This window comes from Dermochelys coriacea, chromosome 3, assembly GCF_009764565.3.
Source record: "Dermochelys coriacea isolate rDerCor1 chromosome 3, rDerCor1.pri.v4, whole genome shotgun sequence".
Taxonomy (NCBI): Eukaryota; Metazoa; Chordata; order Testudines; family Dermochelyidae; genus Dermochelys; species Dermochelys coriacea.
The window spans coordinates 163620064-163639158 of NC_050070.1; the positions used below are offsets into that span (position 1 = coordinate 163620064).

The 19095-nt window shown below is 39.6% G+C and overlaps 1 protein-coding gene across 5 annotated transcripts in view; it reads left to right on the plus strand.

Annotated features, from left to right (window-relative positions):
• The window catches only part of RAB3GAP2 (RAB3 GTPase activating non-catalytic protein subunit 2), a 70590-nt gene that overhangs the window by 26752 nt on the left and 24743 nt on the right, over positions 1-19095 (plus strand). For 4 of the 5 annotated variants that reach the window (XM_038395323.2, XM_038395324.2, XM_043511737.1 and 1 more), the window contains exons 5-18: positions 2735-2782; positions 2930-3005; positions 3155-3256; positions 4436-4535; positions 6936-7034; positions 8158-8306; positions 9576-9655; positions 9759-9848; positions 10730-10869; positions 12947-13166; positions 13567-13710; positions 14099-14181; positions 15697-15761; positions 16125-16215. In XM_038395323.2, coding sequence (XP_038251251.1) covers positions 2735-2782; positions 2930-3005; positions 3155-3256; positions 4436-4535; positions 6936-7034; positions 8158-8306; positions 9576-9655; positions 9759-9848; positions 10730-10869; positions 12947-13166; positions 13567-13710; positions 14099-14181; positions 15697-15761; positions 16125-16215 — 1487 coding nt within the window. The remainder of the gene's footprint in view (positions 1-2734; positions 2783-2929; positions 3006-3154; positions 3257-4435; positions 4536-6935; positions 7035-8157; positions 8307-9575; positions 9656-9758; positions 9849-10729; positions 10870-12946; positions 13167-13566; positions 13711-14098; positions 14182-15696; positions 15762-16124; positions 16216-19095) is intronic. The other variant, XM_043511736.1, reaches the window with a different exon arrangement.

The following is a 19095-nucleotide window of genomic DNA, read 5'->3' on the forward strand; positions in this document are numbered from 1 at the left end:
GCTGTAGCTCACGAAAGCTTATGCTCTAATAAATTTGTTAGTCTCTAAGGTGCCACAAGTACTCCTTTTCTTTTTTCAGGTATTTCAGTAAACCATCTTAGGTTTACTTCTTGAGTTGCTCTTTACCCCTCAATGCTCTTTCTAACTCCTGCAGCTGTGTGTCACAGTAACCGTATGTGCAGTATGATGTTTAAACAGGGAGCTGGAGATGTTGATTTATCAAACCATGTGAAATTTTGGGTAGGAGGCATGAAACTTGTTTAAAAACTTGCTACTGCCATGCATCTGAGCTGAGTTATCTTTGATAAATATCACAATCTGTATCTGGCGTTTTTGTTTCCTTCCCACTATTCAAATAATGTGGCCTGTTTCACAGAGGCTATTCCTTTTTACATTAGTAGAATCCCTTTCAGTATGTTAGAGTCCCTTGAGGGAGGTATATCTTTAGATGAGGTGTGATCACTATCTTTACTGCTCCAGTTAAGGGTTTGCAGATGTTTCAAATAGGAGAGAGTCCAAATTATATAGCAGTGTAACCTAGCCCTCTTATTGTAGCTACACATAGTGCTTAAAGACTGATTTCCCGCCCCCCACCCTCCCCAAATATTTTCCTCAACTGGCAATTCTCTCTGTTCACTAAGCTTTGCTTTTACATATGTGGCTTCACTCAATTCCTTAATCTTATAAAATTTAATTCATTTAAACTAATGTCAAACTTGTATTTAGAATATCTTCAGCTTTTTTAATTGCCAGCCTTAGTCACTTTCTTGCTCTTCTGGGAATAGAGCTGACGTGTTATGCCTGCAGAAACTGTTGTTTCAGATGGAATTTACGCTTTCAGTGTGATTTCAAATGTCACCTAGGGCTGTTACGCTATCTGTTTCATAGAACCTTTTCACTTGTATTAAATGTTTCCATAATAAATTTAAAGCTTTATCTAATAGTGGAAATAAAATCTGTGTCCGTATGTTGGAAAATGAGTAACCAAAGTGTGTGTTTCTTGCCGTCTCTGATTTCTATTTGTCTCAAGGAAACCTTGACTGGTGTCTGCTTTCTCCTGCCCAAATTGTGTGTGCATGTCTTGGAAAACGCTCTTCTGTTTGTGGTGCTCATTATTCTTATACAGTAAATGCTTGCTAATTAAGCTGGTTGGGGAAACCCATTGCAGCCTAAGGAATTTTTGCAAATTACTAAATGAACAAACATCATGAAAACAGAGTTCTGCATCAGAGTGTACTTCCTTAATTTGTTTTGGACAACTGTAGTTTAGTTTTAATAATTTGATTCTACTTAGTATATTACTAAAAGTACCCTAGTAATTTTGCAAACAAAGTGAAGCCTTTGCCTCTCTAGAGCACTGTACTGTTAAATCTTTGCTAAGGAGCGAGGTGAAACCCAATGACTCTTTGTCAGATGGATCAGGCCTATGATGATCAAGGTGAAAATTAGCAAGGTTCTCCCGTATTTACTTTTCATTTAATCCCTATCAACTTTAGTAGCAGAGATCCTATGTAGTTTTATAATTGTATATTTCTCTTGAACATTTTTTTTACTTATTACATCATTATTCTTTATAAAGCTTTCATTTGTTCTTTAAAATGGGAAATGTGGTATATTAGCACAGCAGCTTACTATTTTATTCTGCACTCTTTTTTTCCCGATAGTCAAATTACTTTTCAAAACCTGTTTTGTATATCCTCAGTCTGCTTTTCTCAAAAATCCATTTATTCTTATTCAGAATCCTTGTCATAGCACTCACAATCATTTTAGATATAATCCATGTAATTTCTGGATCCTAAATCCAGATTAGCTGATTGTTTACTATGAAAACTATATAAAGCAATTCTGTGCAACTTCCTCAACTGTGACAGTTAAGATCCTCGCTCTCGTTTGTCTCTAAAATCTTTATTATCCTTGCACTATTTTTAGTGGTCAGTTGAAAACTAAAGATAGCATGTCCTTGTCTTCAACTTTCAGTCAACAGCGTCAGATTTCTCATTTGTTGTTCATGCTTATTTGAGCAATCGTAGATGGATTTCCTGTATTCTGCACTTAATGGTCTAGTCTGCCTTTTCTGCAGTGTACATCATAGTTACCTTGACTGCAAAGTGACTTGTTAATCTTTTGCCTTTTAGTAGTGATGTACAGAAAGCATTTACTGCATTAGTTGATAGCCTCTTTTTTCCTTTCAAATTTCAACCCTATTGCCTTTTTTTACTATGACTCTCGTCTAGCATAAAATAGAACTCATTTTCAAACTTCTAAAACAGTTTTCTGTTTCTGTTCCTGTGGCATTCTATATTTCTAATGTTTTTTACATGCATTGTTGTTCTATCTGCACCAATAGTATGTTAATCTTAAAAATCGTCCTGTGGATGGCTATATAGCATAAATAATACATAATTTTGAAAAAAACCCAGAAATTAGGATTTTTTTCTTCAGAATCTTTGAATAGAAAATACAGTATACATGATTTATAAAAAGACCCAGCAACTCTCTTTTAACTCACAACATGAATTGTGTATAATTTTACGAATATGGTTTAGTATTTTGCATAATATTTTACCTCATTATGTAATCATTTTTGAGTTTTAATACATTTTTAAAATATATTTAAGTTATTAAAATATATTAATAAGACTGGCAAGATCTGATGGGTCGTATAGAACTATTGTGGTATGTAATTTTAAACTGTTTGGCATGAATGTTTCATATTTTTATTTTCCGTTTCCAGTGAATGTGTAAGTAGTGCATTGTGCATTCCACTGGCAAGCCAAAAGAGGTAAGAATAGACTTTTTAGCAATTCAAGTTTCTGCCTTCAGATAAATACATGCTAATCTTTTTAAAGTCAATGGAATTTGTGTGTGTATATTTGAGAGCAAAATTAATTTTTTTCCCTTTAATTTGTTTTATTTTTTTATGGGACAGGAGCTCCACAGGCCGTCCTGACTGGACCTGCATCGTGGTAGGTTTTACCTCTGGCTACGTCCGTTTCTACACTGAGGTGAGTCTTCTTTCAAAGTTCAGTTGCAAAGTAATGATTTATTGCTGTAACTTGTAAACTTTTTCTTCTGTAGAGCATACTGCAAGCCTTTCCTAAGCAAAGGTGAATTAGTGAATAAATATTCATGTTAGTTATTCTTTCTTTCTTAGACTGGAGTCCTACTTCTTGCACAGCTCTTAAATGAAGATCCTGTCCTGCAGCTTAAATGCAGAACCTATGAGGTTCCAAGGCATCCTGGGGTCACTGAACAGGTGGTGTAGCAGGCTATTTCAAAACTAAAATAGTATTGTTTCAGGATGTGGCATGTTTCTTTCCTACATGAATCCACTAGTGTGTGTTTAGCAGTTTTTGACAGGTGGAAGGTTGGCCTGAGCAAGAGATTAGGGATATGTCATTGTAGAAGAATCCTCAAACCAGCTAAATCATAAAGACATAGACAGGAAAGCAGCATTTCTTTCCACTTATTTTTGAGTATATTTAGCCCCAAAGCTGAGAGAGACATTGAATTACTGTGTCATTCATGTAAAAGAGGGCTTCATTTGTTGCCTGTGTTTTCTTTTTATGTCTGCAAAATATAGTAGTAAGGGGAATTTCAAGGGGAATATGCAGCTTGGCAGGTTCCAAGAATTGCACGGTGCTCTAGCAGATGACTTAATATTCTTTTATCTCTTAGTAAGATTACTCTGGAGACAGCTGAAAAGTGTTAAAAAAAAAATGTAGTCATAGGAATCTGCATTTCATTATGTCGTTTCCTGTACAGGGATCCTTGTAGAACTTTGTTCAACTTTGTGGATAAGCCCACCATTCTGCACTCTTTGCTGAATTAGAATTCATCACGAAAAAAACCTAGAAAGTATTAGAAAGTTTCTTTTATACAAGCGTTCATCTATGATGGCAATTTAGCATGATGTGGGCACAATTTTGAAATATGGAGGTTTTAACAAGACATCTAAATCTTGCAGATGGACATTTGGGTGTATAAAATGGGCCCAGATGCCAATTTAGACACTACTATAGATACAGGATTTGGGTCATAAATCTTTTGATATTTGCACTTTAGATAAACCCATACCAAGGTGACCTTTACAAGTTGCAACAACTTGTATGTTCTCTCCTTAAACCCTTAAAATATAAATAGATGAGGGGGCATGAAATTCAGTGAAGGCAGACAACATGTAGACCGTAAATACAGAACTGTCCGTATTTGAATAATTGTTAATTGTATGCTAAGATGTCGGATAGTTCTTTAAACTCCTTTTCTTTGTTGCTGCATGATATTCCATTGTGCAGCGTCTGTTAGAAATGAACTGTTCAGACAAAACACTTGTTACCTTGCATTATTTACAAAGCTTTCCTTCGGAGAGGAGAAGTGCTAAGTTGACACGATGGTGAAAGTGATTGTCTCCTTTACCTCATTGTTTTTAATAAAGAATGAAGAACTGAGTATCCTGTATCCAGCAGCAGTTGTGACAATTGATGGTTTCAGCCTCTTTCAGTCCCTTCGTGCTTGTCGTAATCAGGTAGCAAGAGGTACGTCTCTGATAGAAGCTGTCTATTGCTGTGACCTACAGTAGTACTTGTATAGGCAATCCTCAACTTTACGACGTTCCATTTGACGTTTCTGAATTGACACCCTGATTCAACTTACGACAATTGGTTTTGAATTTACGGCGCTCAGTCCCGCAATGAAATGGATTGCGGTTCTGAATTATGTTTCGACTTATGACGGAATTTTCAGGAACCAATTGTGTGATAAGTCCGAGGACTGCCTGTACTTAACAGAAGTCTGTTTGTTACATTGTACGTTAATACAAAATCATTTAAAATTCATGTTAATTGTATCAGACTGGAGTTGAAGCCAATATGGTTTGTCAGTTTTATACGGCTTATAGTTACGTGAAGGAAAATATTTTTGAGAAATGCACTTCCTCAGAACACAGCTTGCTTGAGGATGTTGACTGGAGAAGATTTGACTTGCTAGTACACAGCCATCTTAGATTCACCGTATCAATGTCTAGAGGGGTCAGCATAGTGATCACTTAATGATTTTTGTTTTAGTTGCGTGTTTTTCTTTTTACAAAAAGTTTTGAAAAGTGCTGCTTCATAAGTGATTCTGCTGTGGGCAGATGCTCTTCATATTTTAATGGTTGATATCCTTACACTTTAAGGGTATGTCTACACTACCCACCGGATCGGCGGGCAGCGATTGATCCAGCGGGGATCGATTTATCGAGTCTAGTCTAGATACGATAAATCGACCCCCGAGCGCTCTCCCGTCGACTCCTGTACTCCAGCACCTCATGAGGCGCAAGCAGAGTCGACGGGGGAGCGGCAGCAGTCGACTCTGTGGTGGATACACCACAGTAAGTCGATCTAAGTACGTCAACTTCAGCTACGTTATGCATGTAGCTTAACTTGAGTAACTTAGATTGATTCCCCTCCCCCAGTGTAGATCAGGGCTAAGATATGAAAAATCCTGAAGGCTGTTTTAGCTCTTCTTTTTTTTTTTTTTTTTTTTTCCCCCAATCTTTTTGACAACCTGCCCTGCTGCTTACCTTGATTTCTTTTCTTATATCCTTGGGGATGCTGGCTAATCCAAGTGTGCTGCACCTTGGGAACCGGTCAGTTTCCTGGCATTCAGGGAGAACCATCAAGTAATGGTTGACTGGGTGAAGAGTGGGTTTCTCACTGCTGGGAGATGGGCTTAATCAAAAGCTTGCACTGAGTCCTGATTTTTGCCTCTTACTATGCTCCAACTCTCTGTTGCCTGTTCTCAATCTCTGCCAGGAACCAGTGACATGGAATGGGCACATTGCTACGCCAGGAATAGAGAGGAACTCTAATGAAGCTGCCAGCATGGGAGCATCAGGAATTGTAGGGCCAACAGCGCTGTTAGGTTAAGGCTGACACTGTGCAGGGAGAGGGCTGGTTCCTCTGGGGCCCAGGAGAGGAGAGTATTTCTATGCAGGGCAAGGAAAAGTGGAGGCTCCCATCCCCTCAGCTAAGAACCAAGAGAGTCATTGAACAAGGTCAGGTGCCAATTCAGTCAGTCGCCCTAATGGCCCCACAGACACCTCTTGAGACCTTGTGCAGAACTACACTGAGGACTAGTGTTCCTTTTTATACTGTGTCCCACCTGCCAAGGCATAGACCCTAATTCTAGCTGTAGCCACTCCTACCACCAAAGCATAGCCTTTCTGTTACTGTCTGAGGAATTATCACTCCTCACAAATGAGAACAATTAGAACTAGCTGCACTTTAATGCTTGCAATAAAAGCACTTCAGTATCTTTCACGTGCTAATTCCTTGCCTATGCGTTGTCCTAAGTTTGCAGACAGGTTGAGATGGGAGCATTGCTAGCAACTCAAGTATAATAAAGCATACTGTCACATACCCTGTGAATGTGGATCTTTGTAGGACCTGCTTACTTATGTTTGGAACAAGACTGTCTCCCGTAATGACGCTCACTACCAGGAGAAGGACCAATATTGTTCTGGAACTGATACAGAAACCATTTATTAAACCATAAATAACTGATAAGATAATTTATCTCCATTAATTTATTTTGGACTTTACAAATATAGCTGGAAGTTCTGAACAAAATTTTGCCCAGCTAAATTTTATTAAGTACCTTCATTTCAGCAACATGGAAAAAATGGTCATATTCTAATTTTGCACAGCATGTCCTTAAATATATTGTACAAAAAAGTCTGACAATGCTTCTATGAAAACATATAGGTAAAGTTATTGTATGTAATGTCTTATTAATCACAATACAAAATGATTTTCCACTGGCATTTCCCTCAGTATTCACTGTGTTGTAACTGATAATATAAAGCATTGTACCATGAGCTGACATGATACAATATTTAAGCTGACATGAACTAATAGCTTTTTACTTATGTCTTAATTTTTATGACAAATTGGCAGCCGCAGCATCAGGCAATGAGAACATACAACCCCCACCGTTAGCCTATAAGAAGTGGGGTTTGCAGGATGTGGACACCATAGTTGACCATGCCAGTGTGGGTAAGCATTACCATTTAACTTCAAACATTCAACTGGATGAGACTTCTTTTGTCAGTGCTGTAAGACTAAGGGATTACCATGCATGTTGGAGTATTGATCTATGGTAACATTTGGATAGAAACGCATAGATTAGTTGAAGAAGGTTAAAGGATGAGTTTAAGAGCATTGGAAGGCTTTGATCCTCCCATTAGAAGGAATGAGGAAATAGTGGCTGTGTATAGTCTCTGTTCTTCCTCCCCCTTTTGGAAGGGGGCAGCCTAATACTTAGTTTGAGTGAGACTGGGTCAGAATCCTATGTGGTGGATTAAAGGACTGTCTGGCAGGAAGGATAAAGACCTTGCCTGCAGCAGAGGGAGCAGGAAACTTAAAGGTTCAGATGACTTATTTCCAGAGGTGACATAGCAGGCCTCTATTCTCTTTCCACACTATGGCTTTCTGGGAATATGGGGATGTTTGCTTGTCCCCAGGCCTCCATCACAGACAGGCAGATAGTTGAGGGAGGCAGACCAGACCCCCTCTACTTGTCTTTGGAGAAAGGAAGGAGAGAGGTGGGCTGTGAGTGCCTGTGACGAAGAAGGGCATGTGGGTATCTGGTGACATGTATGCCGGGTGGGACACATGGGATATATTATGCTGTTCCGGTGAGCCAAGTAACTTGTCAAATGCTGCCCTCTTTGATATTTGAGCTTCCTTCCCCTGCTGTTGTCACGGGGACAGGTCTCACTCCTCTGATCAGGAAGAGGAAATGGTCCCCACCATCACACTCCCCCCTTGAAAACAAAAAATAAAAACGGAAACTTTTAAAATTTAAAACAAATCACAAGTAGGTTTTTTTTGTTGCATCTACTGGGTTTGTTTGGAATAAAAATGGTCAGTTGATTCCAAATCTTGGTATGTGGCTTTCTTACTAAAATGTATAATCCAGTTTTAGATATCCAATAATACAGCTATATATAGTGTGCAAGAACCAGATGTCAATGAAGTTGGGGCTTGTATTTTTCTAGAGTTATGACTGTTCGGCCAGGGATGCATGAGTACACTTAGAATTCAAGAGCCTGAAATGCCCATTTGTATTGAGTTTACATGACTTTAAGGTTTTTTGTTTTTTTTTTTTCTGTTTTAGGTATCATGACTCTGTCTCCTTTTGATCAAATGAAGACTGCCTCCAATATAGGTGGTTATAATGCAGCTATAAAGAATAGTCCACCTACTATGTCTCAGCACGTTACTGTAGGCTCCAATCCTTTCACTGGTTTCTTTTATGCCCTGGAGGTATGTATATATTATGAAATGGGCATGATAAAATCAGTTTGTCTCAAGTGGCAAATGAGAGAATTAATATCCTTTTCTTTTCCATATATAAAAAAAGGCTATTTTTTGAAGACTACTTCATTTACCCCAGTTCGTACAGGTTTTTTTCTTCAGTCTTCAGAATTTACCTGTAATTGGGAAAAATCCCTTTTGAGTTGGAATGGTTTCTTTGTGAAATGTGCTCCAGGCTCCTGCCATCCAAGACTTTAACTTTTAAAAATCTTAAATAAAAAAAAATTAAATTCAATATAGAAACATTTTTTTAATATTAATTTTGTTAGTTGAGACTGTGTCTTCCACTAACTACTCTTTCATGGTTAAGGAAATAGACTTAAAATAAGTTTTAGATCACATGTCATAATCCAATTTTCAAATTCTTTTGGATTTTGGAGACACTTGGCCTTTGACCCTGTTATATGGAGGCACTGGGAGTGTTCTGTAGTCTGATGTCCTCTTGCCCCAGTTTGTTTTTTGCTTTATTTGTAACTATTGTAGTAGAGAATTAAGATGATTTTGCTTGCCATGACCCTTTCACAAAATATTTATGTACTCTTTATGTATTGGTAAAAAAGCATGGCTATATTTATATTCCTGTTTACCTTCTGTATATTTGAACCATACAAGACAGAGCGTAATACCATTATCTAGGTCAACAAGGTAACAAAACCAAAGCAATATCAGAATGTTTTGCAGCTAAGTTTTTGCAAAACATTTGTGAAAAAATGTACTACTTTTGGTGTCAGTAAGGAACTCCCATACCACAGAACCAACTAGCTCTCCATGAAGCATCATAGACTGTAGTTTTTAACCTGTGCTGTAGCACCACATACTGCTAAGCGACCAGAGAATCTCAGTGGGCCTCTGAAACAGCAAGATGGGACTTGGAAATGTGGAATAACATCTTTTTAGGGACATTGAATTGAGATCTTGCTGAACCTCTAGCTCCTTTCCTCGTACCTGGCCTATGAGACCTGCATAGCTGAGATCATCTGTAGTTTTTCTGCCTGACTGAGAAACTATCACTCGCTTGTATTGAAAATTAATGTGGATGACGTCAAATTTGGCAACATCTCTTTGAAGACTTTGGCTGCAGTGCATTTTTTTCCCCTCATTGCTGGAGTTAGTCAGTATTTAGTGTGTTTCAGCACTTGAGTTCTCATTATGTAGTGATTAGAGAAATTAAGGAATTCTCTTGTTGCTTTCTAAGAATGCTTTTATTTTTTCCTTCAGGGTAGCACACAGCCACTATTGTCTCACGTTGCATTAGCAGTCGCTAGTAAACTGACTTCAGCGTTCTTTAATGCTGCCAGGTAATGAAATGCAAAATAAAGTGTGGTTTTGATTTAGTTTTAACTTGTGTGTATTAAGTTGTGCAGTCACTGGCATTCTGCTAATCACTTTTTCTGTTGCAAGTGGTTGGCTTGGTTGGAAGAGTAAATATGAAGAAGAGGCTGTCCAAAAGCAGAAACCAAAAGTTGAACCTGCTACCCCTTTAGCTGTGAGGCAAGTTTGACGCCTACTCCTCAATTCCTTTGCAGCTCTGTTCCTTGATTGTCTTGAATGGTTTTTGAAAGTGGTAATCTTGTGCTGTGATTTTTTTAAATGTGAGTTTGGTTTTAATTGATTTAATTTATAAATGGAATTAATTTAATGATCTCTACTTAGCTCTCAGCACGCATTTGTTCTCCTCCTTCCTCCAAAACAAAAAAGAACAAAACCCTGCCTAGTTTAGCAGCAGGAGAATCACTGTTGAGTAGGTTAAGTGACTCAACAGAGCGGCATGAGCAATCTTGTAAATACTCTCATGGTACAAAATGCTTTGCATGCAAGGATGTAAAAGTTCCTTACAATAACTTACAGGCATCCTAATTTTACTGTTAGGGAAACAGGAGCACAGAGAGGGTGTGACTTGCCTAGTGGTTCAGAAAAAGACAGTGGCAAATTGAGAAATTAAATCCAGTTCTCCTGATTCCTAGCCTCTGCCCTAAACACTAAGGCCATGCTGTGTCTCCAGGTATGCCCAGCTCTGGTCAGCAATAGAAAAGAATTAACAAGATTCTCAGAGACTCTTTGCATGCCAAGGCACTAGGGACATTAAACATACTTAGCCTGCTCTCTGAACTTTTACGGGATCTTTCATGTTTTAGCAGTTTATAGTATGATTATAATGTGACTTCCATAAAGTTGCAAGGCCTCAGAGTAATACAAGCACAAAATTTTTAATGGCAAAATGCTCCTTCCATTTTTGTTAACAAAAACAAATCACCCACCCTTTTGGGATCCTAGAAAAAAGTATTTCTCTAATCCTGCAAAAGGTACTGTTCATAATTCTAAAGTAATTAACAGTGTCTTTTGATATTCGTTAACTGATTGTTTGATTTCAGGTTTGGACTTCCAGATTCCCGGCGCCATGGTGAAAGCATATGTCTGTCTCCATGTAACACGTTGGCAGCAGTAACTGATGACTTTGGAAGAGTTCTTTTACTGGATGTTACACGAGGACTTGCCATTCGCATGTGGAAAGGTACATGTTGGTATATATCAATACAGCAATTAGTTTGCTTGGAAATGGTGTGGCTGTTCAGTTTGGCTTAGAATTCTGAGTACTCTGGCCTTTATCATGGCACTTATTGTTCTGATCTCTCAAACAGATTTAATATAAATTCAAGGGTGGCAGAGATATAGAACTGGACCTTAAAATATTATTGGTGGGATCTACAATAAGGATTTAATCAACAGCCTCAGATACTGAGTTGTATTGCCTGTATTTCCCTTTCTAGACCTTAAACAGCATGCAGCAGCTGATCCAGTCATTCTCTTGAAGAGTTTTGAGTTCATTTATTCAAGATTTGTGCAGCTCTAGTTTCTTCTTTGTCTCAGTTGAGAGACAAAGAAAGGGCATTCGGTTCCCCTACCTTAGGCATCACAAAAAGGCAGAGAAAATCACTAGGAAGGGCAGGCAGTTGCACATGCTTACTGCTTTGTTGGGTCAGTTAGCATCTCTTGCTGGCTGTTCCAAGATAGCGCGATCAGTTTCATTTCTCTGCCCCAGCTTTCCTGTGGGAAAGAGGAGATGCAGACATTGTCATCTCCAAGACTCCAACAGCAAGCACAACCAATATTACAACCCCCGGATAGGACTTGTAGAAGAACCTTTTTTTGTTAAACAAAACAAGGGAAAAAAAAGAGGGGAAAAAACAAACAAACCACCCTTATTCCTGGACCCGGTTTCTGTGAAGCTACAAATATCTCTAGCAGCACTCCGTCCTCCCACTGTCCTCACAGTGAAAACATGAGTTTGGAAGATCCTTAGAGCACTAGTTAGTTCAGAGGCAGTAAACTGTATTCCATATATGTCACTTCTCCCTCTCCCACTCAAGCTTACTTTGGCCCAGAGATACTGGCTTTCCTGAATTAAGTCTACAGGGAAAGCATGGTGGAGTCTCATTTCTCTCCAGACAGCCATTGTAATTGGCTCAATGCTGTAGAGAGGTCTAAGAAGGGAAACCAAAACAGGAGTCGATCAGGAACGACAGAAATCAAATTTGCAAGCAAACATTCTCGTATTCTTGTTGATGCACTGAGCGCAAGTACGTGGGCTATGTACAGGAAACTCCACTAGAACTCAGGAACCTTTATTTCCACATTTCCCCCAAGCTGCTTAGCTTCTGTTTTAGCTACCGTAGCATAATGGTTGGAGTCTCCTTGTATCTCCTGTGCATTTCTCTCCCCTAGTGTTGGGGTTTCTCTGGTGCTTCTGTATTAGTTCAGATATACACACTCACCATTTTTCTCTTCTGTGTTACTGATCTTTTCATGTTACTTTAATACCTTTCCATGATCAAGTTTTTTTTGTTTTGTTTTTTTGTTTGTTTCTTTACTATCTTTATTTTTTCAGTTGAATAAGCATTTACTAAACCAACAGTTTGGTCTGCCAGGTTTCCCAGCATTTACAGCAAGTTGCTTAAACCTGTTTATTAATAAAGGGTGATGTGAGCCACACGTGCTCAAGCTAGCTCTCTCTCTCTCCCTCTCCAAGTCCTTTTACTTGTAAACTGCTAACAAATGTTTAACAACTGAATGTTTTGCATGCATTTTCTACTGAGGTAAGGAGATAGTTAACTGAACTCATACTCTATTTTTCTCTTCACTTATTCCACAAACACTTTAGAAAGCTCACAATTAAATTTTACTTCATATTTAAAACTTGTTTTGTGTGCTAATTGTAATGTGGCTTGGGAGGGTTTGTTGATGTCACTTGTGTGTGCTGAATCCCACGTACTGTCCTGGTGACTTGATCACGTTCGTGCACTGTCCGGGAAGACATCCCTTTTTCTGTGTCAGAAGAGCTTGGTTGGGGGGAGAAAGAGCAATTGGCCCAAGCAAAGTGTTAGAGAAGTAAATGTGAGTAACGATATTTAGGTTGGGCAAGGGTGCTTATATTACAGTTAAATAGCATTTAGGTGGTCACAATAAAATTTTTGGGAAGGGCACAATAGCCTTCCACCCAACACTTACAAACCCTGTTCCAGGAGCAGGCAATTTTCAATTGTGTGTGTTTGTGTAAATTAGTTGACTAATTCCTCTCCTTTCTTACAAAGGATATCGTGATGCACAAATTGGTTGGATTCAGACTGTAGAAGACCTTCATGAAAGAGAAGCTGAAAAAAAAATGGATTTTTCTCCTTTTGGAAGTACTCGAAGTCCAAGTAGAGTGGCTCAATTTCTTGTGATCTATGCTCCAAGAAGAGGAATCCTGGAAGTGTGGAGCACTCAGCAAGGACCCCGGGTTGGTGCCTTTAATGTGGGGAAACACTGTAGGTAAGAAATGCTTAGCATCTTGACATGTTGACAAGTAAGTTGTGCTAGTGGGATAAATAAGTGTGTAATAGACAAATTCCTTCCTCTCAGGCAGTCTTCTTCCAGTGCCCACAGTGATGAGTGCTAGTAGACTGGTTTTGAATTGCTGACGATGCCTCTGATACTTGCTTGAATGCAGTGCACAGTGCTCTTATTTATGAACAAATGTTTCCTTCTCTCTCCACTGCTAACCTCCTTGCTAATCTTTGCTGGCATAGATCACTAATTAGATATTCTGATGTTTTTCATTAGTTGTGCTTGGTCCTGGCTGCATGAAATTCTTCCTTGTGTCTTATACAAAAAATGCATGTTGGTAATTTCAGTCTACATTGTCATGGCCATATCTGTGTGTTTGTTTCAGGTTGCTGTATCCTGGCTATAAAATAATGGGTTTAAACAATATGATTAGTCAAGGTTGGCAGTCTCAGACTTACCAGATCTGTCTTGTTGATCCAGTGTCTGGAAGCATAAAAACTGTTCATGTACCTTTCCATTTAGCACTAAGGTAAGGCTAGCTCCATTTTATATAATAATCTACCTTAACTGTCTCCTCTTAACGGAGCCTCTTGATAAGTGTTTGAAATTTTTTTTTTAGTTCCAGAATTAGCTATTCTTTCTCATGCTGAGTAGTACATTACTCCAAGAGTAGTCTCGTGCACTTGTGTGGAGAAAGGTGTACTCAGTGTGAGTAATGATGGTGGAATTTGGCCCTTGGGAAATGAAATGTCTGATTATTTTATATGACTTAATACTTGAGTTTTAAAATAACTAGTAACTCTTTTAATTTCATGCCAGAGTGAACAAAAAATGTTTTCACCAATGATGTAATTCAAAAGTAACAAACATAAAATTTCAGTGTGTGTTTATATGAGATGTTTAAAAATCTTTTTCAGTGATAAAAAGAGTGAACGAGCAAAAGATATGCATCTAGTGAAGAAGTTAAATGCTTTACTCAAAGCTAAAACCTCAAATCTGGGTAGGTTTCTCCTAAATGTATGTTGTTTCTTAATGTCTCACCAACTGAATCACACAATATGCACCCTGTATCCCTAGTGTACGTGTATATCATACATATACACCTTTAGATTTTGCCATCTTTAATTTTCGTTAGGTGTAAGTGAATTTGTTTGCATATTGAAAGAACACCTGTGAACTTGCTATTCAAATGTATATTAAAATCAGGTTAGAATTGTGCTGAGTGCTTCAAAAAATTAGATTAAGAGCAGCGTTCAGTTCATGTTTGTTTCTTTATACACATCTGCAAAGTCTAGATAAGTCTCAAATTATCTGCCATGTAGTCTGCTGGGCATGTTGTATTCACTATTGAGCTTCTCAGCTGTCTGATCGTGGGATTCAAATAATCCTTGCTTTTTTTTTACCTATGTTCAGTAGAATTATGGATTTCTTAATACTGTTTTACCAAGAACAAACAAACAAACAAACCAATACTAGAGATGTGCTATATTTGGGGAGCATTAGGGGGCAGGCAGTACTTTCTCCTGAAGGGTTCAGTAGTGTATGTGATGTGAGCAGCAGCAGCTGACTAGCTCAGTTGATTTGGATTGTGCAGACCTGCAAAACAGCATAAAAAGGTAAATTCTCAGTGTGCTGTACAGTAGGTCCTTCTCACCTTGGTTATTTGGAGATGTGCAGCACCTCATTTTAATTTTAGAGCAATTGTTCTCAACAGTAAAGACATTTGAAGAGTCCTCTTGAAACGAAATGGAATTATAGTAATTTTTAGGTCTTCTGTGGAGCGGTCCCAGCCCCACTAATGGTACCTTTGTTGGTACTTTTTGCACTCCCATCCTAACGTTGACTCAGGTCACTTAGTATGACACGGTTCAGTTGTATTAAAAGTGAGGTTTTCCCACAGGGCAGGGTAAGATTAGTTTGGCAGGCTCCTAGTGCATATTGGCACGAATTATGTCATGACTTTTTTGCAAGTAGCCTGTATATTTATTTTTAAAATGCTCCTTGGGTGAAATCCACTCTTGTACAAAGAGCCAGCATAAGCCCAGTCCACCACTTAAGTCCTAAGAGAGCTCTATTTTTAGTGTTTAAATGGTGTGTAGAGTCCATGCTTGCCATCTGCATGGGGTAGGAGGGATATCTCCTTTTGCGCATAGATACCCTTGTTCCTATATGTAACTTTTTTTTCCTTACAAAAGAGGCAAATCTGGAGTGATACATGCCTCTCAGTTTCCGAGACACAAGGTGGGTGAGGTAATATCTATTGGACCAACTGTTGGTACTTCTGATATTACCTCACCCACCTTGTGTCTCTAATGTCCTGGAACCAACACAGCTACAAAGCTGCAAACAGTCAGTGTGAGTTTTTTCCAAGTTAATGGTGGCAGTTCGTCCAATCATGTCAAACCAAACCATTAAAATGTAAATAAGTGTACAGCTTCACTGTGGTGCAGAACGACTTGCTTTTCAAGATCTGTGTTGCAAATAAGAATTGATGACTTGCTCATTTTTGTTGCAGACGTGGTTGAAGCTGAAGCAAAGGAATTAATTCTTGATATTAAATACCCTGCTACAAAAAAACAGGTGACTATTGGGAGAGGGAGTTTCAATCTGGGAAAGAATTTCATGTGATCAGACTTAGGTGTAAAGCCATTAACCTTTCACAATTTTCTTAATTCTTTCCATGGTTTCTCATTGACAAAGCTTAAGGACTTGCTTTACAGCATTGTTTATGTTGTTTTTTCTATAAAATAGTACACAGAATTCATGTTGATTTGTGATTTTGCTGCGGGATCCATTTGTGCTGTAAGTGCAAATATGTGTAGAAGAAATAGTAACTAAAAAATACTCTGACTTGTATTGTTATGGACTTCCTTAAACGCTTCAAGAGTAACATGAAGGAAAATGAATGGAAAGACTTCATTTTGTTTAAATTTCTGCTAACAGGCTTTGGAGAGCGTATTGGCAAGTGAACGTGTACCACTCTCCTCTCTCTCAAACATCACTCAGACATTGATGGACACCTTAAAAAAACAAGGTAAGTGGAAGCTGATTTTGTAATTATGCAGACACGCATGCAATCTATCCGTGGTGTGGCTTGAAGCAAGACTACTGCTGTGAGGCCAGGAGAATATCTATCATGGGAATCCACTGCTTAATCAAGCTTGGCCTGCTTGGCTTTTTTGCCAGCTAGAGCAAGACATTCCTTTTGTATTTTTTTTTCCCCATGCCTGTGTCAGCTTGCTAGTGAGCACTCTCTCCAGCACTTGCCATGTATCTATAATGCAAGAATTACTTCAGTATATTTTTGAAATCTTTGACAGGTTGAATGAGTCCATGCATTATGTATATTTTGTAAATGCAAGAAACATAAATTGCTTTCATATAAAAATACACACACACACACACACCTGTCCTATATATTTATATACATTGACTTGCAAATAATTCTATCAATACGTTTCAGCATCTTCGCCAAACTTCTATTTTGTATATATTAGTAAAATAAGCTGGGCTCAATTCCCACTCCCTCCCCCCTGCAGTAATCCTGTTGTATAGAACAGGAGCCTCCACAAGGTTCCACCTTATGGAGCTCCTTCTTCAGTCTTCCCCCTTCCTTAGGAAGAAAATGAGGGTCTGGCCTCTTAAACCCTTTAAATTTTTGGATTCGCTGAAGGCACTGAACCATGGGCACAGAGATTTTGTGCCACTGAAATGACACAGTGATCTATCTGATGCTTCCCTTCTCCTCCTTGTGGGCAGTATGGCTTCACTGGTCTTGCGCTTCTAGGTCTTTCTAAACTGGGGGCTGTATCCACAGTTTCCGTTAAGGGTAGGTTTCTCAGGCCAAAGAAGTGCATTCAGTCAAAATTCTGACAGATGGAGGAAGGTGAAATAACCCAACATAACTCCTCCCTTGAAACTAATGAAATGCTTCTTGCATTTTGGATTCCGTTGTTTTGGGGGGCATGACTAGGTCTTGAGGGATGGAGCAGGAGAAGAGTCTATCTCTGTGAAATCACCTTCAGACGCATAGTGACTTTCCAGCATAAGATAATGTTCATCCTGTTGTCGTTGTTTTGCATGGACTCCATTCCACACTGTGAGGAGGAACAGCTGAGCCCTTGGCAGTATAATTCACGGAAGATGTATTACTGCAGGAGGTGCATGGAGGTCCTGAGTAAATAGAATTTGCCTGTGGATCCCAGAATGCTTGTGGGTTGGGAGGGCCTGTCCCTGACCATCTCTGTAGTGAGGGATCCCCCACTGATGATGTGTCAGTCTGTGTAACTTTGGAGCTGTGAAATGAAATAGGAGTTTTTCCATTGATTTTAATGGGGCCAGGATTTCACCCTTGGAGTGTTCTGCCCAACTTTGACCTGCCGTAATCAGGACAACATATGGCTTTAAATAGCTAGTGTATCTACTCAAATATGAAGTCCTAAAAATACAGATTCTTATGAGAAACTATTTTCACAATGAATTGGAAAATTTATACCTCCATTTTCATTTTGTATTTATTGAGTCCTCTTTGTTAGCTTGTGTGTGCTTTATGCACTGTCCTCTTTTTCCATCTGCACTGTATTACGGTATTCCCTGCCTGGTCACAGTAAAGAACAAATTTGGCTCAAGTTCCTTCCTCCTAGTTTGGCTGCATATCTGCCAGTAATATTGTGGCTAAATGGATATTCTGTATGAATGCTGCTATTGTGAAGAAAAGGTCAATTGATTAGCTGTCCCAAGCTGTTCAGGCTTCCTTTTTATTTCCAGGATTTTTAATAGCAGAGTATGTGAGAAATGGCTGAGCTTCATAGAGAGAAAATTGTACACTGTAAAGTCATTTGAGCACACACATGGTTTGTTCAGAGACAAATCTTTCTACAGAAAAATCAGTTTAGAATCTTTGTTTTGTGTCCTTTAATGTCAGGTAAATTAATACATTATTAAATATGATACTGGGTCTGTCACAGATAGTGCTTATCAAATGTTGTTCTTAAGAATTGGTTTTCCACATATGCAGATTAAGAAAGTAGAGAGACAAGGTAGGTGAAGTAATATCTTTTATTGCAGTGGTTTTCAAACTGTGGGTCGCACTGGGTCATGGCGGTTCTGGTCAGCACTGCCAACAGGGCCATTAAAAGTCCTGTCAGTGGTGCTGCCCAGCTAAGGCAGGCTAGTGCTTACCTGTTCTGACACCGCGCTGCGCCCCGGAAGCAGCCAGCAGCGGGTCCGGCTCCTAGGTCGGGGGGGGGGGGAGGAGGGGATACAGGACTCTGCGTGCTGCCCCTGAGCCGGTTCCCAGCCAATGGGAGCTGGGGGGCTGTGTCTGCGGGGGAAAGCTGTGCGGAGCTGCTTGCATGCTTCCACCTAGGAGCCAGACCTGCTGCTGGCCACTTCCAGGGCGCAGTGCAGTCCGCAGTGCCAGGACAGGCGGGAAGCCTGCCTCTGCACCCTGGCTGCGCTGCTGACTGGGAACCACCGGAGGTAAGAACGCATCCCCAACCCTGCGCCCCAATCCCCTGTCCCCCTCAAACCCAGAGCCCCCTCCTGCACCCCAAACCCCTCATCTCTGGCTCTCCCAGAGCCTGCACCCCCAGTCCAGAGCCCCGACCCCATCCCCATCCCAGAGCCCTCTTTCCACACCCTTAACCCCTCATTCTCTGCCCTACCCCACAGCCCTCACCCCCGAACCCCAACCCTCTGTCCCAGTCCTGAGCCCCTCCCACACCCAAACTGCTCATCTCCAGTTCTGTTGGATTGCGAGCATCAACTATTTTCTTCAACTGGGTCCCCAGAAAAAAAGTTTGAAAACCATTGTTTTATTGGACCAACCTCTGGTAGTGTAAGACACAAGCTTTCAAGCTCACACAGAACTCTTCTTCAGGTCTAGGAAATGTATGCTGTATGTCGCAGCTAA